The sequence below is a fragment of the Lepus europaeus genome, chromosome 5, assembly GCF_033115175.1.
Source record: "Lepus europaeus isolate LE1 chromosome 5, mLepTim1.pri, whole genome shotgun sequence".
Taxonomy (NCBI): Eukaryota; Metazoa; Chordata; class Mammalia; order Lagomorpha; family Leporidae; genus Lepus; species Lepus europaeus.
Genome location: NC_084831.1, coordinates 128,188,034 through 128,208,005, shown reverse-complemented (window position 1 = coordinate 128,208,005; position 19,972 = coordinate 128,188,034). Strand labels below are relative to the sequence as shown.

At 45.9% G+C, this 19,972-nt stretch overlaps 1 protein-coding gene across 2 annotated transcripts; it reads left to right on the top strand.

The window, feature by feature from the left end:
• Positions 1–476: 476 nt before the first annotated feature.
• CCDC190 (coiled-coil domain containing 190) lies at positions 477–8,150 on the top strand. Of its 2 annotated transcripts, XM_062192650.1 has the most exons (4): positions 477–531; positions 1,927–2,168; positions 6,647–6,770; positions 7,018–8,150. In XM_062192650.1, exons 2-4 carry the CDS (start codon positions 1,973–1,975, stop codon positions 7,622–7,624), a joined length of 927 nt encoding a protein of 308 aa, XP_062048634.1. In that variant the 5' UTR covers positions 477–531; positions 1,927–1,972; the 3' UTR covers positions 7,625–8,150. The 2 variants fall into 2 exon arrangements, with proteins under 2 accessions (XP_062048634.1, XP_062048633.1); XM_062192649.1 differs by lacking the exon at positions 477–531 and having other exon boundaries at positions 1,876–2,168; positions 6,650–6,770; positions 7,018–8,149.
• Positions 8,151–19,972: the final 11,822 nt, after the last annotated feature.

The window sequence follows — 19,972 nt, the reverse complement described above, 5'->3', positions numbered from 1 at the left end:
CGTGACAAAGCAAGACAGCTTTCTCTGAGGGCTGATAAGGTTTCCAAGAAGTGGGAATGGGGTGGAGAAGGGAAGAACATCAAAAGGCTGGGGGAAGGAAGAAAAGTAGAAGGAGGTGAGAGAGAGAGAGAGAGAGAGAGAGAGATTGAAAACACAGTAAAACATTCTTGGCTTTCATTCTTGGCTCCCACGGACACAGCCCAGAAGGAGTAATGTGGGCCCCTCTCGGGGAGGGCTCGAAGCTGGCAGGCTTCCTCTCTGAGCTCCTGAGAGCTCTGCCACTCGAGCAGGAATCCGTGCCCATGGTGCAGGGTATTAACATTCCTGACCAAAGGGTGCTGGAGGGAAAGAGAGCTTTCAAGGGTATTCACCATTCTCTGCCACAGCCCTCTCCAACGGTCCCCCCTCCCCGTCTCCTCCCCAACACCAGACTCTCAAGTTCACTAAAGAAAATCCAGTTCATTGACTCGGAGTCAGCCTGACATAGCAAAAGAAACAAGGCTTCTCACCGTGAGAACCTGGGGACCCTCGGTAAGTGCTACCCACCCTGTTCTTTTTAAAAAGTTTACATTTTAGACTCCATACCAACTACCTTAAAAAGTATTTCTTTCCTTCTTGTGTCCTGGTCTTGGCCTCCCTTTTAATGTTAAACTCTTTCCTGCGTTATCACCACCAAAGCCTTACAGATAAGCAATCGGTTTATTTTCAGGCACATACTGTGCTCTTAGCTCTAGGGTAACTCTTGCAACTCAAGGGGAGGAGACGAGGTGTCCCTGCCTATTAGCAGCAAGGATTTGGAAGAGAAAGAGGTTGGTGAAGGCATGGACATCAGAGGATGTGCAGGGTGGAGAGGATCAAAAACCTAAGAAAATCACTGAAGGTCAGAAGTAGAACTTATGCCCAACAAGTCCAAGAAGAGCTTATGTTCAACAAGTGTCTTCCCAGTGCTACCGAGACTCAGCATTTCAGAAGCTGTTCTAGTTCAGAGTCCGCAGACCCCACTTCTCTCACTCTGGAAGACAGCAGCATGACTCACTAGACTTCAAAGTCACAACTCAAAAAACCCCTTGAGGGCCGGCGCCATGGCTCACTTGGTTAATCCTCCGCCTGCGGCGCCGGCATCCCATATGGGCGCCAGGTTCTAGTCACGGTTGCTCCTCTTTCAGTCCAGCTCTCTGCTGTGGCCCAGGCAGTGGAGGACGGCCCAAGTCTTTGGGCCCCTGCACCTGCATGGGAGACTAGGAGGAAGCACCTGGCTCCTGGCTTCGGATCAGTGCAGCTCTGGCCGTAGTGGCCACTTGTGGGGTGAACCAACAGAAGGAAGACCTTTCTCTCTGTCTCTCTCTCACTGTCTAACTCTGTCAAATTAAAAAAAAAAGAGAGAGAGAGAGAAAAAACCTTGAGAGTGGACATTGTATCTCATTCGCCCCTCAGCTCCCAGCACAGCGTCCGGCACTTGGGGAATTGCAGGCTGAATGAACCCTGGCTCATGGGACTGAATGAACCGAGGGAGCCCCAGAAGGCTGTGCTCTGAGCCCCCAGATCCTCTTCCAACCTCAGTGGAGGGAGCTTTTAAGGGATAGCAGAGGGACTTCTCTCACTGGGTGAATAATGCCTTATGTTTGTAGGGTGAGTCTGTATTTTTCCCAGAGATGTTCATAGATTTTTAACTTGGTCTTCACAGACATCTGAGCACTGTGTAGGGAGCCTCTTGTCCATTCCTATTTCACTGGCAAGGAGGCTGAGGCTCAGAGGAGTGACTTTGCCTTCCCTCTTCTATGTCACTCTGGAAGCTCATTTGCCTAGAGGGTAGAATTTCCCAATAGCGTGACTCCCTGTGACTCAGCAGTTATGAAATACCCAGCTTCCCAGCATAGATCTTTGTCTAAAAGCCAGGGGGCCAGTATCCTGCTCTTGTTTTATCAGATCAGTAGTGGTCCCTGGAGGAACCTCGCTTTATGGTCTCTAGACCATGAAGAGGGTGGAGAGGCACGTGGTCAAAGGAGCGCGGGACAAACACTTTGATTTGGAGAGGAAGAGTGCCAAGCAGGCTGAAGCCAGACTCAGCCAGAGACTGCGGAGCCTGGAGGAGATCTGCCTCTACCACATGAAATCGCTGACCCGGGAGCAGAGACAGCTCCAGAAAGAGCTTCAGAGGTTGCAGCAAGGTAAGGCTTCCGGGACTGGGCAGCAGCCACAGGCTCGCGAGGCAGAGCGAGGCAGCAAGCCCATTGTTCATTTCACATCAAGGGCCCTGCCAGAGCCCTGGGTGCAAGGAAGCGAGCCCTGCTGGTCTTGGTTGGGGTGCTGGTCTCTCTGACCTTCCCTGTCCCTGCCCCCCTGAACTGAGCAGTTCCCTGGAACGTCCCACTCACGTGCCCCCTAGAGCTGCCACTTCTCAGACTTCCTGTCACTGCCATCTTGCAAATTAGCTCTCTCTTTCTTACCTCATTTGTTTTCCATTTCCTTTTTGTATCTTCTCATAATCTACATTGCATCTGGGCTGATCTGACTGCACTCCTTCCTGACAGCTGCTCTTCCTCTCCTTTGACTGTAACAACGGTTATTGCGCAGCTTCAAATGGGCAAATCGGTGCCCTAGCCCACTTGATGAAAAGAAAGTTCAAGAAAATAGAAAAAAAAAGTCTCTGGGATTGGTGTCTCAGTTTCCCCAAATGTAAACTAGAAATGCTACTTCCTTTCTGTTGATGTTATTTGAGGATTGAGTGCTTCAAACAGCACTAGACACAAAGCAAGTACTCTACAAGTATTTAATCTTACCAATCAATAAAAACGCATCACAGAATTCAAGCTCTTCTACTGTTTTGTTGAAAATTATCGCAGTTGTACAGATTGTTAGGAACTAGTTTTCCTCTGTCATTATAATAATTAGATGTTAATAGTACTTCAAGATTCAGCATAGCATAGATGTAGCTCAGTCTTTCCAAGCTATATCCCTTCTTTCTTAAAGCAGGCCCCAAAAGTGAGGAGGCATACTCCGTCGAAAAGCAGGTGTCATGATTGAATGTCAGATCTTTCAGGTCCACATAGCTGATACGTGGACACAAGAGTCAGAAGTCATGTCCAATCACCTGGCCTGGAAATTCTTCCTAACCTTCAAACATTTCTAATTGTAGCTAATTATTTCTAGTCACCTTGGTCTTTAAAGTTGACTCAACAAGTAACTGAATTCCACTTGCAATGTCCTGTGTGTAATAAAACGTTAACCAACCTAGAATGAGAGTTTACCTACAAGAAAAGGATCTTAGAGGCCATCTGACTGGGTCCCTTTTTAATTTTCAAAAAGGACACTGAAGACCAGATGCTGATTCTCAGGAGGTTGCATAAAAGCTCAGGCCCTCGTAGGCTGGGAGTCTGCCTAAGTCTGCCTAAGTGATTTGGAAACAGCCTGGCCCAGGAGATGAGACAAAAACTGTTGATTCAGAGGCCTCTGTCTCCATGTTCCTTGGAAAGTCATATCCGCTCTTAACCCTCCAACTTCTTGACAGTCAAACTAGGGGGAAGGGTAGGAAACAGTATTATGGAATTGTAAAGATTTATTTTTATTTATTTACTTATTATTTATTTATTTTTATTTAAAGATTAATTTTTTTTATTTGAAAGGCAGACTTACAGAGAGGCAGAGGCAGAAAGAGAGGCCTTGCATCCAATGGTTCACTCCCCAAATGGCCACAACAGTTGGAGCTAAGCTGATCTGAAGCCAGGAGCCAGCAGCTTCTTCCAGATCTCCCATATGGGTACAGGAGCCCAAGGACTTGGGCCATCTTCTACTGCCATCCCAGGCTATAGCAGAGAGTTGGATCAGAAGAGGAGCAGCCGCGACTAGAACTGGCACCCATATGGGATGCCGGCGCTTCAGGCCAGGGCTTTAATCCACTGTGCCACAGTATCGGCCCGGAGTTGTAATATTACTAAGCACTATATTAAGCAGCAATTTCCAATAACTCATTTAAGAAAATCATTTCTGAAAATCAGTTGTATGACAATAAGTGTATTATTTAAGATGCGTATTATCAACCATCATCTTAGGTATTCAGATCAGAAAGTTAGAAATTGGGCTCCAAAATCCACATTTTCTACTGAGATGACACTGAGAGTTCAACTGAGATTATGCTGGGACAGGTGTTTTGCAGACCAGACTTTAGAAAGCACTGCTACAACTACTCAGAGTCTGAAATGCAAGTGTGCAAATAAAAAATCTAGGGTCTCTGCCCTCCAGGGGCTCATATTAAAATTGAAGGGTCACTCTGCTTACGAAATATCATGATAGAAGATGCTATTTGCTGGGTCAGAGTCATTCACAAAGTCAGGCACAGGCACTGGAAGGTTCCTCTGGTCTATCAGGGGCCATGGGTAAAATCTTGTGAGTGTGGGAGCAGAATCTAGGGGGAGGAGGAGAACCGAGCCATGCCTGACAGAAGGAGCAGTGTTCTACAAAGACCCACAGATAAGTAAGGCTTTCCACAAACAGCTCAGAACCGAGGACCTGTAGTTAAGTGGGGGTGGGCTGGAGAAGGTGTCAGCAAAGCAGGGAGAGTGCATCTTCGCAGGTCTTGCAAAAAGTAGCTCACATTTCTCCCCAAAGGGTTTGGGAACAGGGAGGGTACAGGTTCAAACTTTAGAAAGCTCGCTTTGGGCTGGTGCCGCGGCTCAATAGGCTAACCCTCCACCTTGCGGCGCCGGCACGCCGGGTTCTAGTCCCAGTCGGGGCACCGGATTCTATCCCGGTTGCCCCTCCTCCAGGCCAGCTCTCTGCTGTGGCCAGGGAGTGCAGTGGAGGATGGCCCAGGTCCTTGGGCCCTGCATCCGCATGGGAGACCAGGAGAAGCACCTGGCTCCTGGCTTCAGATCAGCATGATGCGCCAGCCACGGCGGCCTTGGAGGGTGAACCAACAGCAAAAAGGAAGACCTTTCTCTCTGTCTTTCTCTCTCGCTGTCCACTCTGCCTGTCAAAAAAAAAAAAAAAAAAAAGAAAGAAAAGAAAGAAACAAAGATCGCTCTGGAGGCAAGGGTTAAGGTAAAATAGTGCCCCAGCTAAGCCAGAGCACACCTGCTAGAATTTCAGGGCCCAGGTCATGGAGAAGCAGGCTTTCAGCTGGAGAAAGTGAGACGAATCAGCATCTTGAGACACCTAGAAAGTACAATTGTCAGGATTTTATGGCTAATTGTATGTCCAAGGGAAAACAAAAAGTCAAGTTCCAGGAGTCTTCAAGAAAGTTTATGGAAAATGCATATGATGAAAAATCTATGCATGGTTTTTAAAAAGTGTTTTTGCACAAAGATGAGCTTATCTTTTAAGTTCATTGTTCCATGAGCCTTCTAAAGCAACCCTTGTAGACGGTCTGGCATAACGGAGGCACTCAAACACACTTGATAAGTTGTTTAGCTGGGTGGATATAGGTACCAGGCCTTCCCAGAGGGGACACCAGGTAAAGATCAAGTGTCAGAGAAGAGACACATTCATTTCTGAACCTGCTGGTCCTCCAGGTCTAGACTGGAAGAGTGGGAGAAGCATTCAAACTCCCTTGGTGAGCAGAGAATGGGTTCTCACAAGGAGAAGACCCACACCCTCCTCCAAGCAGACAGCAAACGAAGGGTCCACAAGGGGCTACCTGTTGTCCTGACTACTTCCCAAGGAAACAATCCGACTTCAGTGTTAGGCGTTTACTGTGAATTCTAGGCCCTTTATCTAGTCATGTCCTGTGCGCCTGGTGCCTGCTGACTGTAGTACAGATTTAAGGAACTCAATCCCATTAAAGCAAAGTAGTGCAGGAATTTCAACCTCCAACAACTCACTCATGAGCTGCCCTGAAAACAAACGGGATCCTCCATAGCAGCTATGACTACCCGATGACGAAACATCAACTCAACGAGGGAGGAGGGCACTCAGTCACGGCTGCCAATGCAACTTCACGGCCCAGGTGGAAAGGTCACATAGCTGTGGTGAATGAAACATCTCACTCCCAGCGTATTCTGTCTCTGAAGATCCCGTGCTTGCCAAGCCTAACATTCAAACAATGCTTCCACGGGCATAACCAATTTAAATGTCTGACTTCGGTGCTTCTCAATCCTCTTTAACATGTTCTGGGTACACATCTGGGAGCTCTTTAGGTTCCTCTGCACCCATCATTCGTGCATTGATTCTCTGAAAGCCCAGTTTCCTGCATTCTTTCCCTCCTCCTGTACTTTTTCAAGGACTCTATAACAGATGTCCACCAACTGGGTGACTTAAGCAACAGAACTTCACTGTGTTTGCAGTTCTGGAGTGTACAGGTTCAAGATCAATGTGTGGGCAAGGTTGGTTCCCGCAGAGGGCTGCGTGGGAATATCTGCTGAGGTCTCGCTCCCACACTTGTAGACAGCCGCCTTCTCCCTGGGTCTTTCCCAGGTTCCTCTCCTTGTGCGTGTGTCTGTATGTGTGTCTACGTTCAAATTCCCTTTTCTTATAAGGACACCAGTCATACTGGATTAGGACCACCCTAATGACCCCGTTTTAACCCTTGACCTCTGTAAAGACCCTATCTGCACATAAAGCCACAACGGGAGGTATTGCAGGTTAGGACTTCAACATACGGAATTGGGGGAGGACACAGTTCAGCCCTTAACATTTATTAATTAACCAAAAGCAGAGATCATCAAGAAAAAGCTCTCCTCCTATTTTGGGAATGGAATTCAGAAGAGACCAGAAGACATCCTCAAGTCCTCACAGGGAAAGCAGCAGCTCAGAGTCCCACAGACTGATCATGTTGGGTAAGATATTGGGTCTGACATTGAATCCTTCCTCCCAAACGACCTCTTTAGCCTTGTTCTCTTGCTGGAACAAAGCAGAGGCTTCCCCCACAACATTGCTCCCTGCTTTCACCCTGCACCCCCATCCTCACCCACCTGTTACCTTAGCTCATAGTGTACTGAACAGGCCCCAGCTGAGAACTTGAATGGTCTTAGGTATGAAGCTCTTCACCAGCTGACATGTCTCTCCTTTCACCTCCTCCCTTAGACCACTGGCAACCAACACAGCCCCAGAAACATACAGCACCAGGCCCCAGAGGCCTCCTTCTCATCCCACTGGTCTCAAGGACTCCATGAGGAACAAGGAGCAGCAATCTCAGAATGACAGAACTGCCTGCCTCACGGAGGAGATGCCACAAGCCCAAGGGAAGGACTCCATAAAGGCACCCAAGGGCGGAGACCCCAACAAAGGCATCTCTGCTCTATGTCACCATCAAGCTGTTTCCACCAACTCCTCAGAAAAAGGCCCCAGTTCCAGCCCTGCTAGTGATAGCGGAGTGGCACCTGTTGACGAGAACAGATCCCAGGATGCCAATCTAAAGCCAGGCATGAATGCTGGGATCCAAATTCCCCCACATTTCACAGAAGATGCAAGAGAGTCCACAAAGCAGACCTTCTTAGAGTTGCTCGCAAAGGTCAAAAATGCCCACTATCTCCGGCATAGGGTGCCCCCTGAGTCTGAGAGGTTGCTTAGTATTGCAGAGATATTTGGACATGGGGAGTCCCCACCGCGCAGGGAAAGAGAAGAGTCTGAAAAGCAGGCGCCATCTAATCCCTTCTCCAGCTATTTAACACAGGCTGACAATGACACATAGAATCATCACCATGCAAATGTGCTCTTTAAATAATGGCAGTAAGCAATACAGAGAAGCAAAGGGACAGGCAGAAATGGATGACAATTTTATCTTAAACCCTCAGTTCCTTATTTTTTTTTCCTTTTACAGGAAGATGATATTTCTCGAAATAAATAAACCTAGTATATGAAAAATGAGAGGAAGGATGAATTTTCTGAAAATATTTTAACTGAAGCACATGTACTGCTAACGTCATAAAATATATGAATATACATTGATGACTGTGCTTTTCTTGAAGGAAAAATAGAATCCTTTCATGACCTGTTTTTCTTAGGTGAATCTTATAGCGCCACCTGCTGGCCAAATGGCATAGCTGGTCCCTATGTGTTAGTTTAGTATGGTGGTAAGAATGAGAACGCAATTAAAAACATGTAGTATAACATGGTTTGTAAGCAAAACCGGTTTCCTGTAACAGCTCTGTGCTATTTTTTTTTTTTTGACAGGCAGAGTGGACAGTGAGAGAGAGAGACAGAAAGGTCATCCTTTGCCTTTGGTTCACCCTCCAATGGCCGCCGCGGCCGGCGCGCTGCAGCTGGTGCATCGTGCTGATCCGAAGCCAGGAGCCAGGTGCTTCCTCCTGGTCTCCCATGCGGGTGCAGGGCCCAAGCACTTGGGCCATCCTCCACTGCACTCCCTGGCCACAGCAGAGAGCTGGCCTGGAAGAGGGGCAACCGGGACAGGATCGGTGCCCCAACCGGGACTAGAACCCGGCGTGCCGGCGCTGCAAGGTGGAGGATTAGCCTTTTGAGCCGCAGCGTCGACCTCTGTGCTATTTTTTTAAACTCCTCCCCCACTTCTTCCTTCCCAGGTAGCTCTGTTTTAGTTTTCTCACTCTCACTTTCAACCTGCTCATGCAAACTTGTGGATCTGATTTTTTTCCTTCTTTTTTTTTTTTTTTTAAAGATTAACAACGCTTCCTTTCATATCTTCTAGAGTCAAAGAATTTCAAAAATTCCTGATCATCTCCCACAGTGTGATAAAGTCCATATCAGAAGGGTAGGTGTTGTGGTGCAGCAGGTTAACACAGCCGTTTGAGACACCCACAACCCACATCAGGGTGCCTGAGTTCAAGTCCTGCCTTCACTTTCCATCCAGTTTCCTGCTAATGCACTCCAGAAGGTAGCAGATGCTTGCGCCACTGTCACCCATGTGGGAGACCGGAATGGAGTTCCTGGCTTCTGGCATTGGTCTGCCCCAACCCTGGCTGTTTGGTTATTGTGGGCATTCAGGTGAATGAATTAGTGGATAGAAGATCCTCTTCTCTTCTCTCCTCTTCTCTTCTCTTCTCTTCTCTTCTTTCTCTCCCTTGCTCTCAAATAAATGTGTGTGTTTAGATTTATTTATTTATTTATTTATTTAAATGTCAGAGTAGCAGAGAGAGAGAGAAAGACAGATCTTCCATCTGCTGGTTCACTCCCTAGGTGGCCGCAGCAGCTAAGGTTGTGCCCGGTCGAAACCAGGAGCCAAGAGCTTCATTTGGGTCTCTCACAAGGGTGCAGGGGCCCAAGTACTTGAGCCATCTTCCATTGCTTTTCACAGACCACTAACAGGGAACTGGACCTGAAGTGAAGCAGCTGGGACTCCAACCAGCACCATAATGTGGGCCCACATTTGTCTCATTATTTTTAAAGATTTATTTATTTATTTATTTATTTATGTGAAAGGCAGAGTTACAGAGAGACAGAAGCAGAGAGAGAGAGAGAGAGAGAGAGAGAGAGAGAGAGAGAGAGAGATCAATCTTCCATCCACTGATTCAGTCCCGAAATGGCCACAAGAGCCTGCTTTTCCAGGCCATAGCAAAGAGCTGGATGAGAAGTGGAAGAGACAGGACTTGAACTGGCACCCTTAAGGGATGCCAACACTGCAGGCGGCGACTTTACTTGCTACCCCATAGCATTGGCCCCATCATTTGTCCCACTTTAAAGAGGATCTTTTCACTGTACTAGCCATCAGAGGAGGGAGGGCCATCAACCAAGCAGCAGGTGCAGCTTGGTCCTGCAAAGCCACTCTGTTGAGAACAGGGCAGCAGTATCCTTTTCCCACAAAGAAACACCCGGGACAAGCTTCAGTGAATATGTCCGTTTATTCACAGCCTCCCAGATTTTTAAAGAGTAGGGAGAAGGGGCGTAACTAACTCAGGGGAACACTGACTATAGGACAGAACTGATACTGGCGCCAATATGCCTCTCCAATCAGCTTGAAGGTCACGCAGCTTTCCATGTGGGCCTAATGGGTCTGGGCCACACCCGGGAGCAGTTTACCATATTGGCAGAAGGCAGGGGTGGGGAGGAATGTGCTCTTTTGGGATAGCCCACAAGCAGGGGCCACCTCCGCTGTACCGGGACACACCCCTCTGTTCCAAGTACCCCTCCCTTCGCAGTCACAGGAAGCAAAGGTTCTGCACACTCCTCCTTGCTGTCTTCATCTATCTGACAACCCAGGTCCATCTGTGCCTCACTGTGGAATATCTCAGTACATTCTGCTGCAAATAACATCTCAGGCATTGCTACCTAATTGTGTATTTGCAAACCTTCCAACCACATAGCTTTTATATTCTTTTATGTAGTCTAAGGCATTTTCCTTCTTTATAATAGATGCAGTATACTGACGAGTACCACTCAGCACAGAGGGAATGCTGCTACATGGGCCCTTGCTTGCCTAGCTCATTAAATTCTGAAGAACACAGTGGCAAGGAGGATAATGGACAGCAAAGCACAGGCAGATAGGAGAAAGTTCTAGTGCTTTATAGCACAAGGCTGTGACAATTTACAGTATTTCATGAAGGACTAGGAAACAGGTTTCCATAGCCTCCAAAAGCATGGAAATGATAAACGTTTAAGGTGATGGAAATACTAATTATGCTGGTTTCATCATTATATATTGTATTCACGTATGAAGTTTAACGCTGTACTTCATAAATAAGAACAATTATGTGTCACTTAAAAACACATTTTAGGGGCCTGCCTTGTGGTACTGTGGGTTAATCCACCACCTGTGACCCTGGCATCCCATATGAGCACCAGTTCAAGTCTCAACTGCTCCCCTTCTGATCCAGGTCCCTGCTAATGCATCTGGGAAAGCAGAAAATGACCCAGGTGCTTGGACCCCTGCTGCCCACATAGGAGACCTGAATGTAGTTCCAGGTTCCTGGCTTCAGCCTGATCCAGCCCCAGTACTCCAATCATTTGGGGAGTAAACCAGCAGGTGGAAGATTCGTCTCTCTCTCTCCCTCCCCCCAACTCTGCCTTTTAAATAAATAAAATATACCTTTAACACACATACACTTTTTAAAATTTATTTATTTGAAAGGCAGAGTTATGGAGAGAGGGAGACACAGTGAGCAAGATCTTCCATCTGCTGGTTCACTACCCAAATGGTCACAATGGCCAGGGCTCGGTCAGGCTGAAGCCAGGAGCCAGAAGCTTCATCTGGATTTCCCATGTAAGTGCAGGGGCCCAAACACTTGGGCCATCTTCTACTGCTTTCCCAGGCACATGAGCAGGGAGCAGGATTGGAAGTGTAGCAGCTAGGACTCAAACCAGTGTACAGGACACCCATATGGGATCCCAGCATCGCAGGCAGAAGCTTTACCCACTACGCCACAGCATCAGCTGCAACACACATAGACATTCTTTTTTTATTTATTTATTTATTTGAAAGTCAGAGTTACAGAGAGAGAGAAGGAGAGGCAGAGAGAGAAAGAGAGAGGTCTTCCATCCGCTGTTTCACTCCCCAATTTGCTGCAGTGGCTGAAACTGTGCCGATCCAAAGCCAGGAGCCAGGAGCTTCTTCTGGGTCTCCCACATGGGTGCAGGGGCCCAAGGACGTGGGCCATCTTCTACTACTTTCCCAGGCCATAGCAAAAAGCTGGATGGGAAGTGGAGCAGCAGGGACTCGAACTGGCTCCTATATAGGATGCCAGCACTGCAGGCGGCAGCTCTACCCACTACACCACAGCACCAGCCCCAACACGGACGTTCTCTAAATGTCTAGAGAACACTTGAAACTCATTGCTCATATTGGGCTCTGGGATGAAAGTCACTCATTTGTACCAGTGAGCCTCAGCTGGGGGCAAAGATGCCCCCTCACCATCTGGAATGTCCAGAGACATTTTTGGCTGTCACAGCCAAGATGAGGAGTTGCCGCTCGAGTCTAGTGGGCAGAGACCATAAATTCTACAGGATGTGGAGCAGCCCTCCGAATAAAGAACTAAGATGAGAAACGTCGATAGTGTGGAGGCTGGAAACACCAACCTATACCACTCTATTAGCTTGGTACAAAACCCCAGAGGTGGGAAATCAAAGAGATGATCGGCCCCATTTTACAGACAAGAAACTTGAGGCTCGTGATAAGTAAAATGGATATCTCCACATCGAAGTGCAAACGAGGACAGAGACGAGGATGCTGCTGTCCTGTACTGCTGTCCTCCTTTTCGAGGAAAGGGTGGGTGTGAATGGTGCAACAATGCAATGCTCTATGCCATCGTTTTCAGTGATGACACACTTTCCAACCCTGGAACTAAAGATCTTCAGTGATAAGAAGGAAACATTCCTAGTTCTATTCTGGGAGAACAGCACCTGTTTTATTACAACCATCCACTCATCCATGTGGAGAAGGGGGTTTCCAACTTGTGGGCCTATTCTGCAAGGAGGGAACTTTTCAGGGGTGGTAATTCTGCCCCTCGCCCTGGGCTCCATGGTTCTGGAGGTCACTGGAGAGCACCTGAAGGCCCACACAACTCTCAGCCCAGGGGATAAGGTGGGTGATGTGTCGCCAGGAACACCGGAAGGAGCAGCTCCTCAGAAAGCAAGCATTTTGCCCTCCCACCCAGAGCACCAGGGCAACAGAAGCCTTGGCCAAGTCCAAAGAGATGCCAGCATGATCAGATATCTGGAGATATCCAGAATTGCAAGGAGCTGCTGCAATAAGAGGGGAGCCAGAGATGCGTGCCTGGGAGCCTGAGCCACCTCACTCCCTCACCTCCGTCCACACCCTCTATGCGAGCATTTGGACACTGGGACAGAAGAAAGGAGAAAGGGGAGCCAGGCCCCCTTCTGCTTACAAGAACTTCACTGAGTGGGAAAGGAAGAGTTTACACTGGACAAAGACCACAAGTAGTAATAATACCTAAATGCAGAGGAATGAAGATCTAGCAGACGTGAAATTCTTTAAACAGTAGTGCCTGGAAGTTATTAAATCAGATAATATTAAGCAAAGTCGGTAGCATTTATTGGAGAGGAAAAACTAACCCATTCATGTTTGTACCTTACCGAGTTGAGATGGTGCACTGTAAGCTATGTAGAGAGGCATTGTGCTAAGTCACATTCACCCTAGGATAGTCCCCATTCCAAATGTGGCTTATGTTGTGGCCCATTTGAAAGTCATAGCAAAAAATATTGTACCCAATTAGGTGAAAAACGAACTATACCGTAACTTTCCCATCTTTCTACCATTATTGTGATTGTGTTGCTGTTGTATGTCCTAACAGTAGATATCAATCATTTATATATTGTAAATGAAATTCACTATAATTTGTTCAGTTAATTTTAACTGCTCCAGCTCAATCCTATTAAAGTTGTTCCATGAAACTGGGCAATGAAGAAACCCTCCTAGTAAAAGAAAAGCATATATAAATGTACATAAAAAGAACCCAAACACACTTAGCACATGTTGGTTCAATCAAATTCAATACTACTATGGTCCTTTTCAATTCAAAATTATTGTCTACAAAATATTAATTCAAATATTGTGTGATAAAGAAAAATGTATACAAGCTATATATAAAGATATTTAATCACACAGTTCATTACCAGAAAATTATCTAACACTCTAACAGAGGATTATTTGTCTAAAAGAAGGTAGAAGGGCTGGCACCATGGCTCACTTGGTTAATCCTCCACCTGCGGAGCCAGTATCCCATATGGGCTCCAGGTCCTAGTCCCAATTGCTCCTCTTCCAGTCCAGCTCTCTGCTGTGGCCCAGGAAGGCAGTGGAGGATGGCCCAAGTGCTTGGGCCCCTGCACCTACGTGGGAGACCAGGAGGAGGCACCTGGCTCCTGGCTTCGGATCAGCACAGCGCCGGCCGTGGCAGCCATTTGGGTGGTGAACCAATGGAGGGAAGACCTTTCTCTCTGTTTCTCTCTCTCACTGTCTAACTCTATCTGTCAAATAAAAATAAATAAAAAAGGAGGTAGGAGAAATGAAGCAAAGTGTGTCCACAGCATACTCAAAAACGATGATTCAAAAGCAAGGATTGCCAAACCAGTGAGGACCTGCTTTGTGGAAAGAGCAACAGAAGTGGAAAGGCATGCACTTGTATCACTGGGTCCATGGCCATTTTTCTCTGTGCTTCCTCTTGAGTGCCAGCAAATAGGAGAGTATGTGCCGAATGATTAAAGAAGAATAGATATGATTTTATATAATATGTATCAAAATTCATGTTTCATCTTCTTTGAAAAGATTTATTTATTTGAAAGGCAGAGGAAGAAGAAGGAGGAGAATGAAAAAGAGAAGCAGAAGAAGAAGGACAAAGAGAGAAAAGAGAAAGACAAAGATTTTCCATCCACTGATTCCTTTCCTAAATGGCTACAACAGCCCAGGCTAGGCCAGACCAAAGTGAGGAGCCTGGAACTCCATCAATGTCTCCCACGTGGGTGGCAGAACCCAGTGCGTGGGCCATCGGCTGCCCAAGCACGAAGCTGGATTTGAAGCAAGGAGCAACCAGGACTCAAACTAGGCACATGGATATGAGATGAAGGCTTCCCAGACTGCATCTGCCCCAAGAATTCATATTTTAATTATATTCTCCATAAAGGCTGCCCTCTCATCTTTTTTTTAATAAGTGGTCTTAGAAACACCCACAACACTGTTCTTGAACATGGCTGTGTAAGAAAAGTGTCCACATACTCATAAGGTGGTTCATTCAAATGCCCACACCAACAAGATGGTAGCTCTCAGCATGCTAGTGGGAGGTGACCTTTTTCCAGAGAGCTAGGCGTGAAGAGTGGCCCTAACATATTTTTTAAGGGGCAGCAAGTTGTGGAATAAATTTTTGGAATTGTCTTCATCTGGGCCCAACTGGAAATGGAAGCAAAACTAAGTAGTATAATTTGGACCCTGAAATCAAAGGAAAATAAAATCAATAAAATTTGGAGTGAAAAGGAAGAAAGATATTTGACACCTGTGGGAAAATAATTAAAAGTCATAGACAGAGATCAGCAAGATAGGGTTACTCAAAGAATCACTGTGGACTTAAGGTTGTGTTACTCACAGTTATAATGCCTTCCCTTGCCATACCTGACAGATTTAAGCTTTGCTGCCTGATAAAGACCCTGTCTCTGTAGCAGGAGCAATAACTACTGGTGTCATCAAACAGGAAAAAAAAAAACCCTATACTGAAAAACAGGGACCTCAGCACTAAAATGAGGACCCTTGCCTGATTCTCCAAATAGCTCTGAGTAGCTTTTTCTCACGTTATAACTGATTCACAACAAATTTCCTTCCATTGTAGAAAATGTATACTACTTTCTTTTTGCCTCCAGCCAAGCCTCCAAAGAGAGCAATTCACATTTAAGAGAATGCTCTCAAGCTCAGAGGGATCAAAATCAATCTTTACCATTGAATCCTGAAAATAAGCAAATCTATGCTTAGTAGTAGAAATAGCCATCCTGGTTATACTGGTCATCTCGCATAGGATATTGGAGTTGGCTTTTGGGGTTAACCAGTTCAACCCCAGTCCAAAGGAAGGAAAAGATTCTCCAAAACAAACAGAAAATGAGAACACTTGTTTTCCATGAATTTCTCACCAATGAGTTTGGTTTTGAGTTGAAAAATTTGTTCATGTTCTGAAATCTATGAATAATTCTTTCATAATATGTATTTTCATGAACTTTTCAAAAACTTCTCCATACATTGGTTTCAAAATTTTTTGCACCGGAGTCAACATCATTAATTCCATTTTCCATAAACTTTTTGAAAGACCTTCATAAAATAAATACCACCCTCCACTGGTGAAGATAGCATGTCCAGATAAGTAACCTTTAAACATAGGAAATTAATTACTAGACTAATACAATTTCCCAAAGAGTATTCCAAGAGATCTTGTTAGACACTTCCAAAAGAAAACTCTGGTTTAAAATCAGTTTGGAGAAAACTTGGTTAAATGATGAGAGTAAATTTCTGTACCTGGGGACTTCTCCAAGTCCTTTGTGTGCTAATGTCATTATGAATGTCTAGGGGAAAATTATGTCATGATGAATTTCCCCAAATGATAACCACGAAAATTTTGTTCTTAAATTATCTCCATGGAATATGATAATCCATTGAGCACATTTTAGAAACAGTGTGCTAGAATAAAAACTAGATTACGATAAGCTTTTTTTTTTTTTTTTTTGACAGGCAGAGTGGACAGTGAGAGAGAGAGAGAGACAGAGAGAAAGGTCTTCCTTTTTGCCGTTGGTTCACCCTCCAATGGCCACCGCGGTAGCGCACTGCGGCCGGTGCACCGCGCTGATCCGATGGCAGGAGCCAGGTGCTTCTCCTGGTCTCCCATGGGGTGCAGGGCCCAAGCACTTGGGCCATCCTCCACTGCACTCCCTGGCCACAGCAGAGAGCTGGCCTGGAAGAGGGGCAACCGGGACAGGATCGGTGCCCCGACCGGGACTAGAACCCGGTGTGCCAGCGCCACAGGCGGAGGATTGGCCTAGTGATCCGCGGCGCCGGCCCACGATAAGCTTTTTATTTCATTATAGATCAAATAGTCAGCAAAGATCTTATAAATTCCAGGTGACAATAGCAGGAATGACCTATTTTAGCATGTGTTTTCCTCTATAATTCTTAAAGGGATTCCCACATACACATGGACACACATACTCACAAGTGTGCACACATACACGTATATACAGGGCAACAACCTCACTGAAAGAAATTCTAAGGGTAAAGTGACAGAAATGATAAGGAGGCAAGGAAATAGTTATGGGTATTTCAACTGCTTTATGCATGCTATCTGTATTATCACCTCCCAGTAGCACGTTGAGAGCTACAGGGACTTGAACTGGCACCCACATGTGATGCCAGCATTGTAGGCGGCAGCTTTACCCATTACGCCACAACACCGGCCCCACCACCTTTCAAATAAATTCAATCAAAAATAAATCTTTTTTAAGATCTACTTATTTACTTGAAATCCATGGTTACAGAGAGAGAAGGAGAGACAGACAGAGAGAGATCTTCTATCCGCTGATTGACTCCCTAGATGGCCACAACAGCCAGGGCTGAGCCAGGAGCAAGAAGCTTCCTCTAGGTCTCCCACATGGGTAGCAGGGGCCCAAGCACTTGGGCCTTCCTCTGCTACTCTCCCAGGCCATCAACAGAGAGCAGCATAGGAAGTGGAGCATCCAGGACGTGAACCAGCACCCATATGGGATGCTGGCATCGCAGGTGGCAGCTGAGCCTGCTACACCACAAGCACTGGCCCCTAAAAAATAAATTTTTAAAAATAAACCTCTCTCTTAATTTTCCTTCTTGTTATTTTTTCAGTTATACTATAATCGGAGGGCCTGAATTTTATCAAGCATTTTAATACACAACTAAGGTAACACATGCAATGTCACTGACGAGGGGACAAAACACCCCTTCCTGATGATTGAGAACTCACGGATTCATTCAATAAATAGCTGTACTGAATCCCATTGTGTGGCAGATACTGTCCTTTCACCACTGAGAACAGACAATAAAGCATCATCAAGACACTGATGGCCAATTTCCAGGTTGTTTGTTCATGCCTGTGAATCCACCAATGAGGACATCTGATAGGCTAGAGTAGGTCATGGAAGCACCTGACTCTCTCTCCTTTCACTTCACCTCCAAATGTATGACCACATTTTATACTCCCAAAAAGAGCCCAAAGTGAAAAGCTGGGGAAGGTTAACTAGAGGAAGCCTTGAATATGATCAAGAGGAAATAATACACAATCTTCATAGACCAATGATGCTTTTTTTTCTTTTCTTATCACAGAGCTTTTTTTCTTTGAAGAAGACTGTTCAAAACCTAACAGAATTTGTTCTCTTCCTGTACTCCATCCTCAGAATCCTCAAAACAACATTGCTTATTCCAAACTATTGAGCTGATCGTGGTCAAAGTGAGAGCAACAGGGTCCCTAGAACGATGTAATGAGTAGTTAACGTCTTCAGCAGGAAAAGGGGCTCTCAGCTCATACATTATTAGACTCTCATTGTTTGACAGCTCATTTGAGGCATATTTGTTCTCCACTCTTATAAAAGGCCCTGTTCCAGGTGTCAGGGACATGGAAGCCACACACATGCTTCTCTGGTAGCATTTACTCTGTCAAGGGAACCAAACAATAAGAAAGGAAACATTCAGTTAATGTTTTAATTACAATAATGATGAGTGCCATGGGTCTAGGAAAGCTTAGAGGGCTGTGAACTAACCCAGAGGAACAAGAGAGTTTTGGGTGAAGTCCTGAGGTCTCAGCTGAGTCCTGAGAGTCAGGAGAAGGTGGCAAGTTAAAAGGTGGAGGGGGTGAGGTAGGAGTTTCGGGAAGGAAGATGGACAAAGGCATTCCAGGGAGAAGCAGCATGGGTGATGCAGGCCTGAAAGAAGGGCAGCATGGTTGGAACACAGAACCCTGGAAAAAGGTGGCAGAGTGGCTGGATAGGTTTATAGAAAAGGCAGCATCCTCACAATTAAACTTTCCAGTCAACCAACATGAGAATCGCTTATTTGGGTGTATTTATATAATTGTTTTTGAAGTCTGTGGTAGCAGTATGATGTTAACTGAGTTGGGAAAGCCAGAATTTTGCTGGAATAGCCACCACTTGGAAGGAAATGGGAATGTTGCCGAGTCACTTTCTAAACTCAGATTTTGAGCTGTGTTTACTGTGATGGCAGGTGCATTCCAGTGATGATAGTGATCACTTGGGGAAGGCTTAGTGCATTAAGAGGGACATCAGCTGAACCCAAAGCATGAAAGGATCTAAGCACAATGTAATCTAATTTTTAGTTGGCTTGGGTAATATGTCTCTGGTACCCCTATCTTCCTTCTCAAATCCCCTCCTTTGGGTCACTTCTGTCTGGTCCTTCCTATGTAGTACATACCTCAGAGGAGGTTTACTGGGGAGAATTTTATTCCCCCACCATGCTTCTTTGTGACTTCACCTGCCTAGTCACTAACCTATGTGGTAGCCTGGGCTGGCACTCTCTAGCTTAAAAACACCTTTGCTAAGGCTCTTGCCATGAGGTTCATTGTCAAAATCAGTCCTATTAGATAAGACTTAAGGTTAAGAGATATAGAACAACTATTTCCTTATGTGTAAGAACAAAGGGACAGTATGTATTTGACCAGGCAGAGGCCCAGTCTAGCATGCCACAGTAAGGGAACATCACTCCTAGTGTGTGGTATTCTGAAAATATATACCCTAGGCTACAGGCATATTAGCCACATGCTACTCCCACCCTCGCCTTCCTCCCTTCTCTGTGGGTTTCAGTGCACGTCTGGATGCCACAGGTAGCGAGAGTTTTGAGAGACATCTCAAACTCAGAAGAGATAAGACCTGAAGTGCACTTCCATTTTTATCTCATTCCAGCCAGGAGGCAAACCATGTACTTTGAGATTTCTTTGACCCCCTAAGCTTAAATAAAAATGCCTCATTATTTTTCTGCACCACCACCTGGCTGCATACAAGCTAGAGGATGGAGAAGTTAGCCTAAATGAGTTGTGAAAAGTGCCAGCCCCCCGACTCCAACTCCCTGTCTCAGAACTCAGCTTCCTAATTGGCTTCCTGCCTCTATGTCCCTTCCTGTGCTCCAATGTGCAGTAAATTCTTTTCCAGAATGTCACAGCGTCCTTGGCTCTGTTTAGTAAGCCTCTAGGGTTGCTCTGTTATCACATTTGACTATTGTTGAGGCTTTTTACAGTTTTTTCTGTCAGGTGACCTTTGCCCCCATTGTTGTAATTTTGCCTGGGGGTTTTAGGCAAGAATCTAGGCCCAGTGACTTCAGATGCTATTGAATGCTATGGATTAATCCAGATGATGAAGTCTTGGACTTGAGACACCTCCTGACCTGACTCTTCATCCCTGAGTCTGGTTTGACTAACAGCCTCACAATCAGACACCTCTAGTATCGGCTTTTGGTATTATTGTCTCTTTGCAGGGCCTCCAGTTTTTTTGCTCAGTCTGCCTCTTTGCAGGCTCTTAGAGTAGCCTCCTTGTAGGTCACTGCCCTTTATGCTATCACCTATCAGATTCTCCTCCTTAGGAATCTCTCCAGAGGGGTGTCCATCTGCTCTAA

What these genes read in the sequence shown, in the direction of transcription:
- CCDC190 (XM_062192650.1), top strand. Translation starts at nt 1,973, where the DNA reads ATGAAGAGGGTGGAGAGGCACGTGGTCAAAGGAGCGCGGGACAAACAC. An exon ending in GCTTCAGAGGTTGCAGCAAG is followed by an intron (nt 2,169 to 6,646) that starts GTAAGGCTTCCG and finishes ATTAACCAAAAG; the next exon opens with CAGAGATCATCAAGAAAAAG. An exon ending in CCACAGACTGATCATGTTGG is followed by an intron (nt 6,771 to 7,017) that starts GTAAGATATTGG and finishes CTCCTCCCTTAG; the next exon opens with ACCACTGGCAACCAACACAG.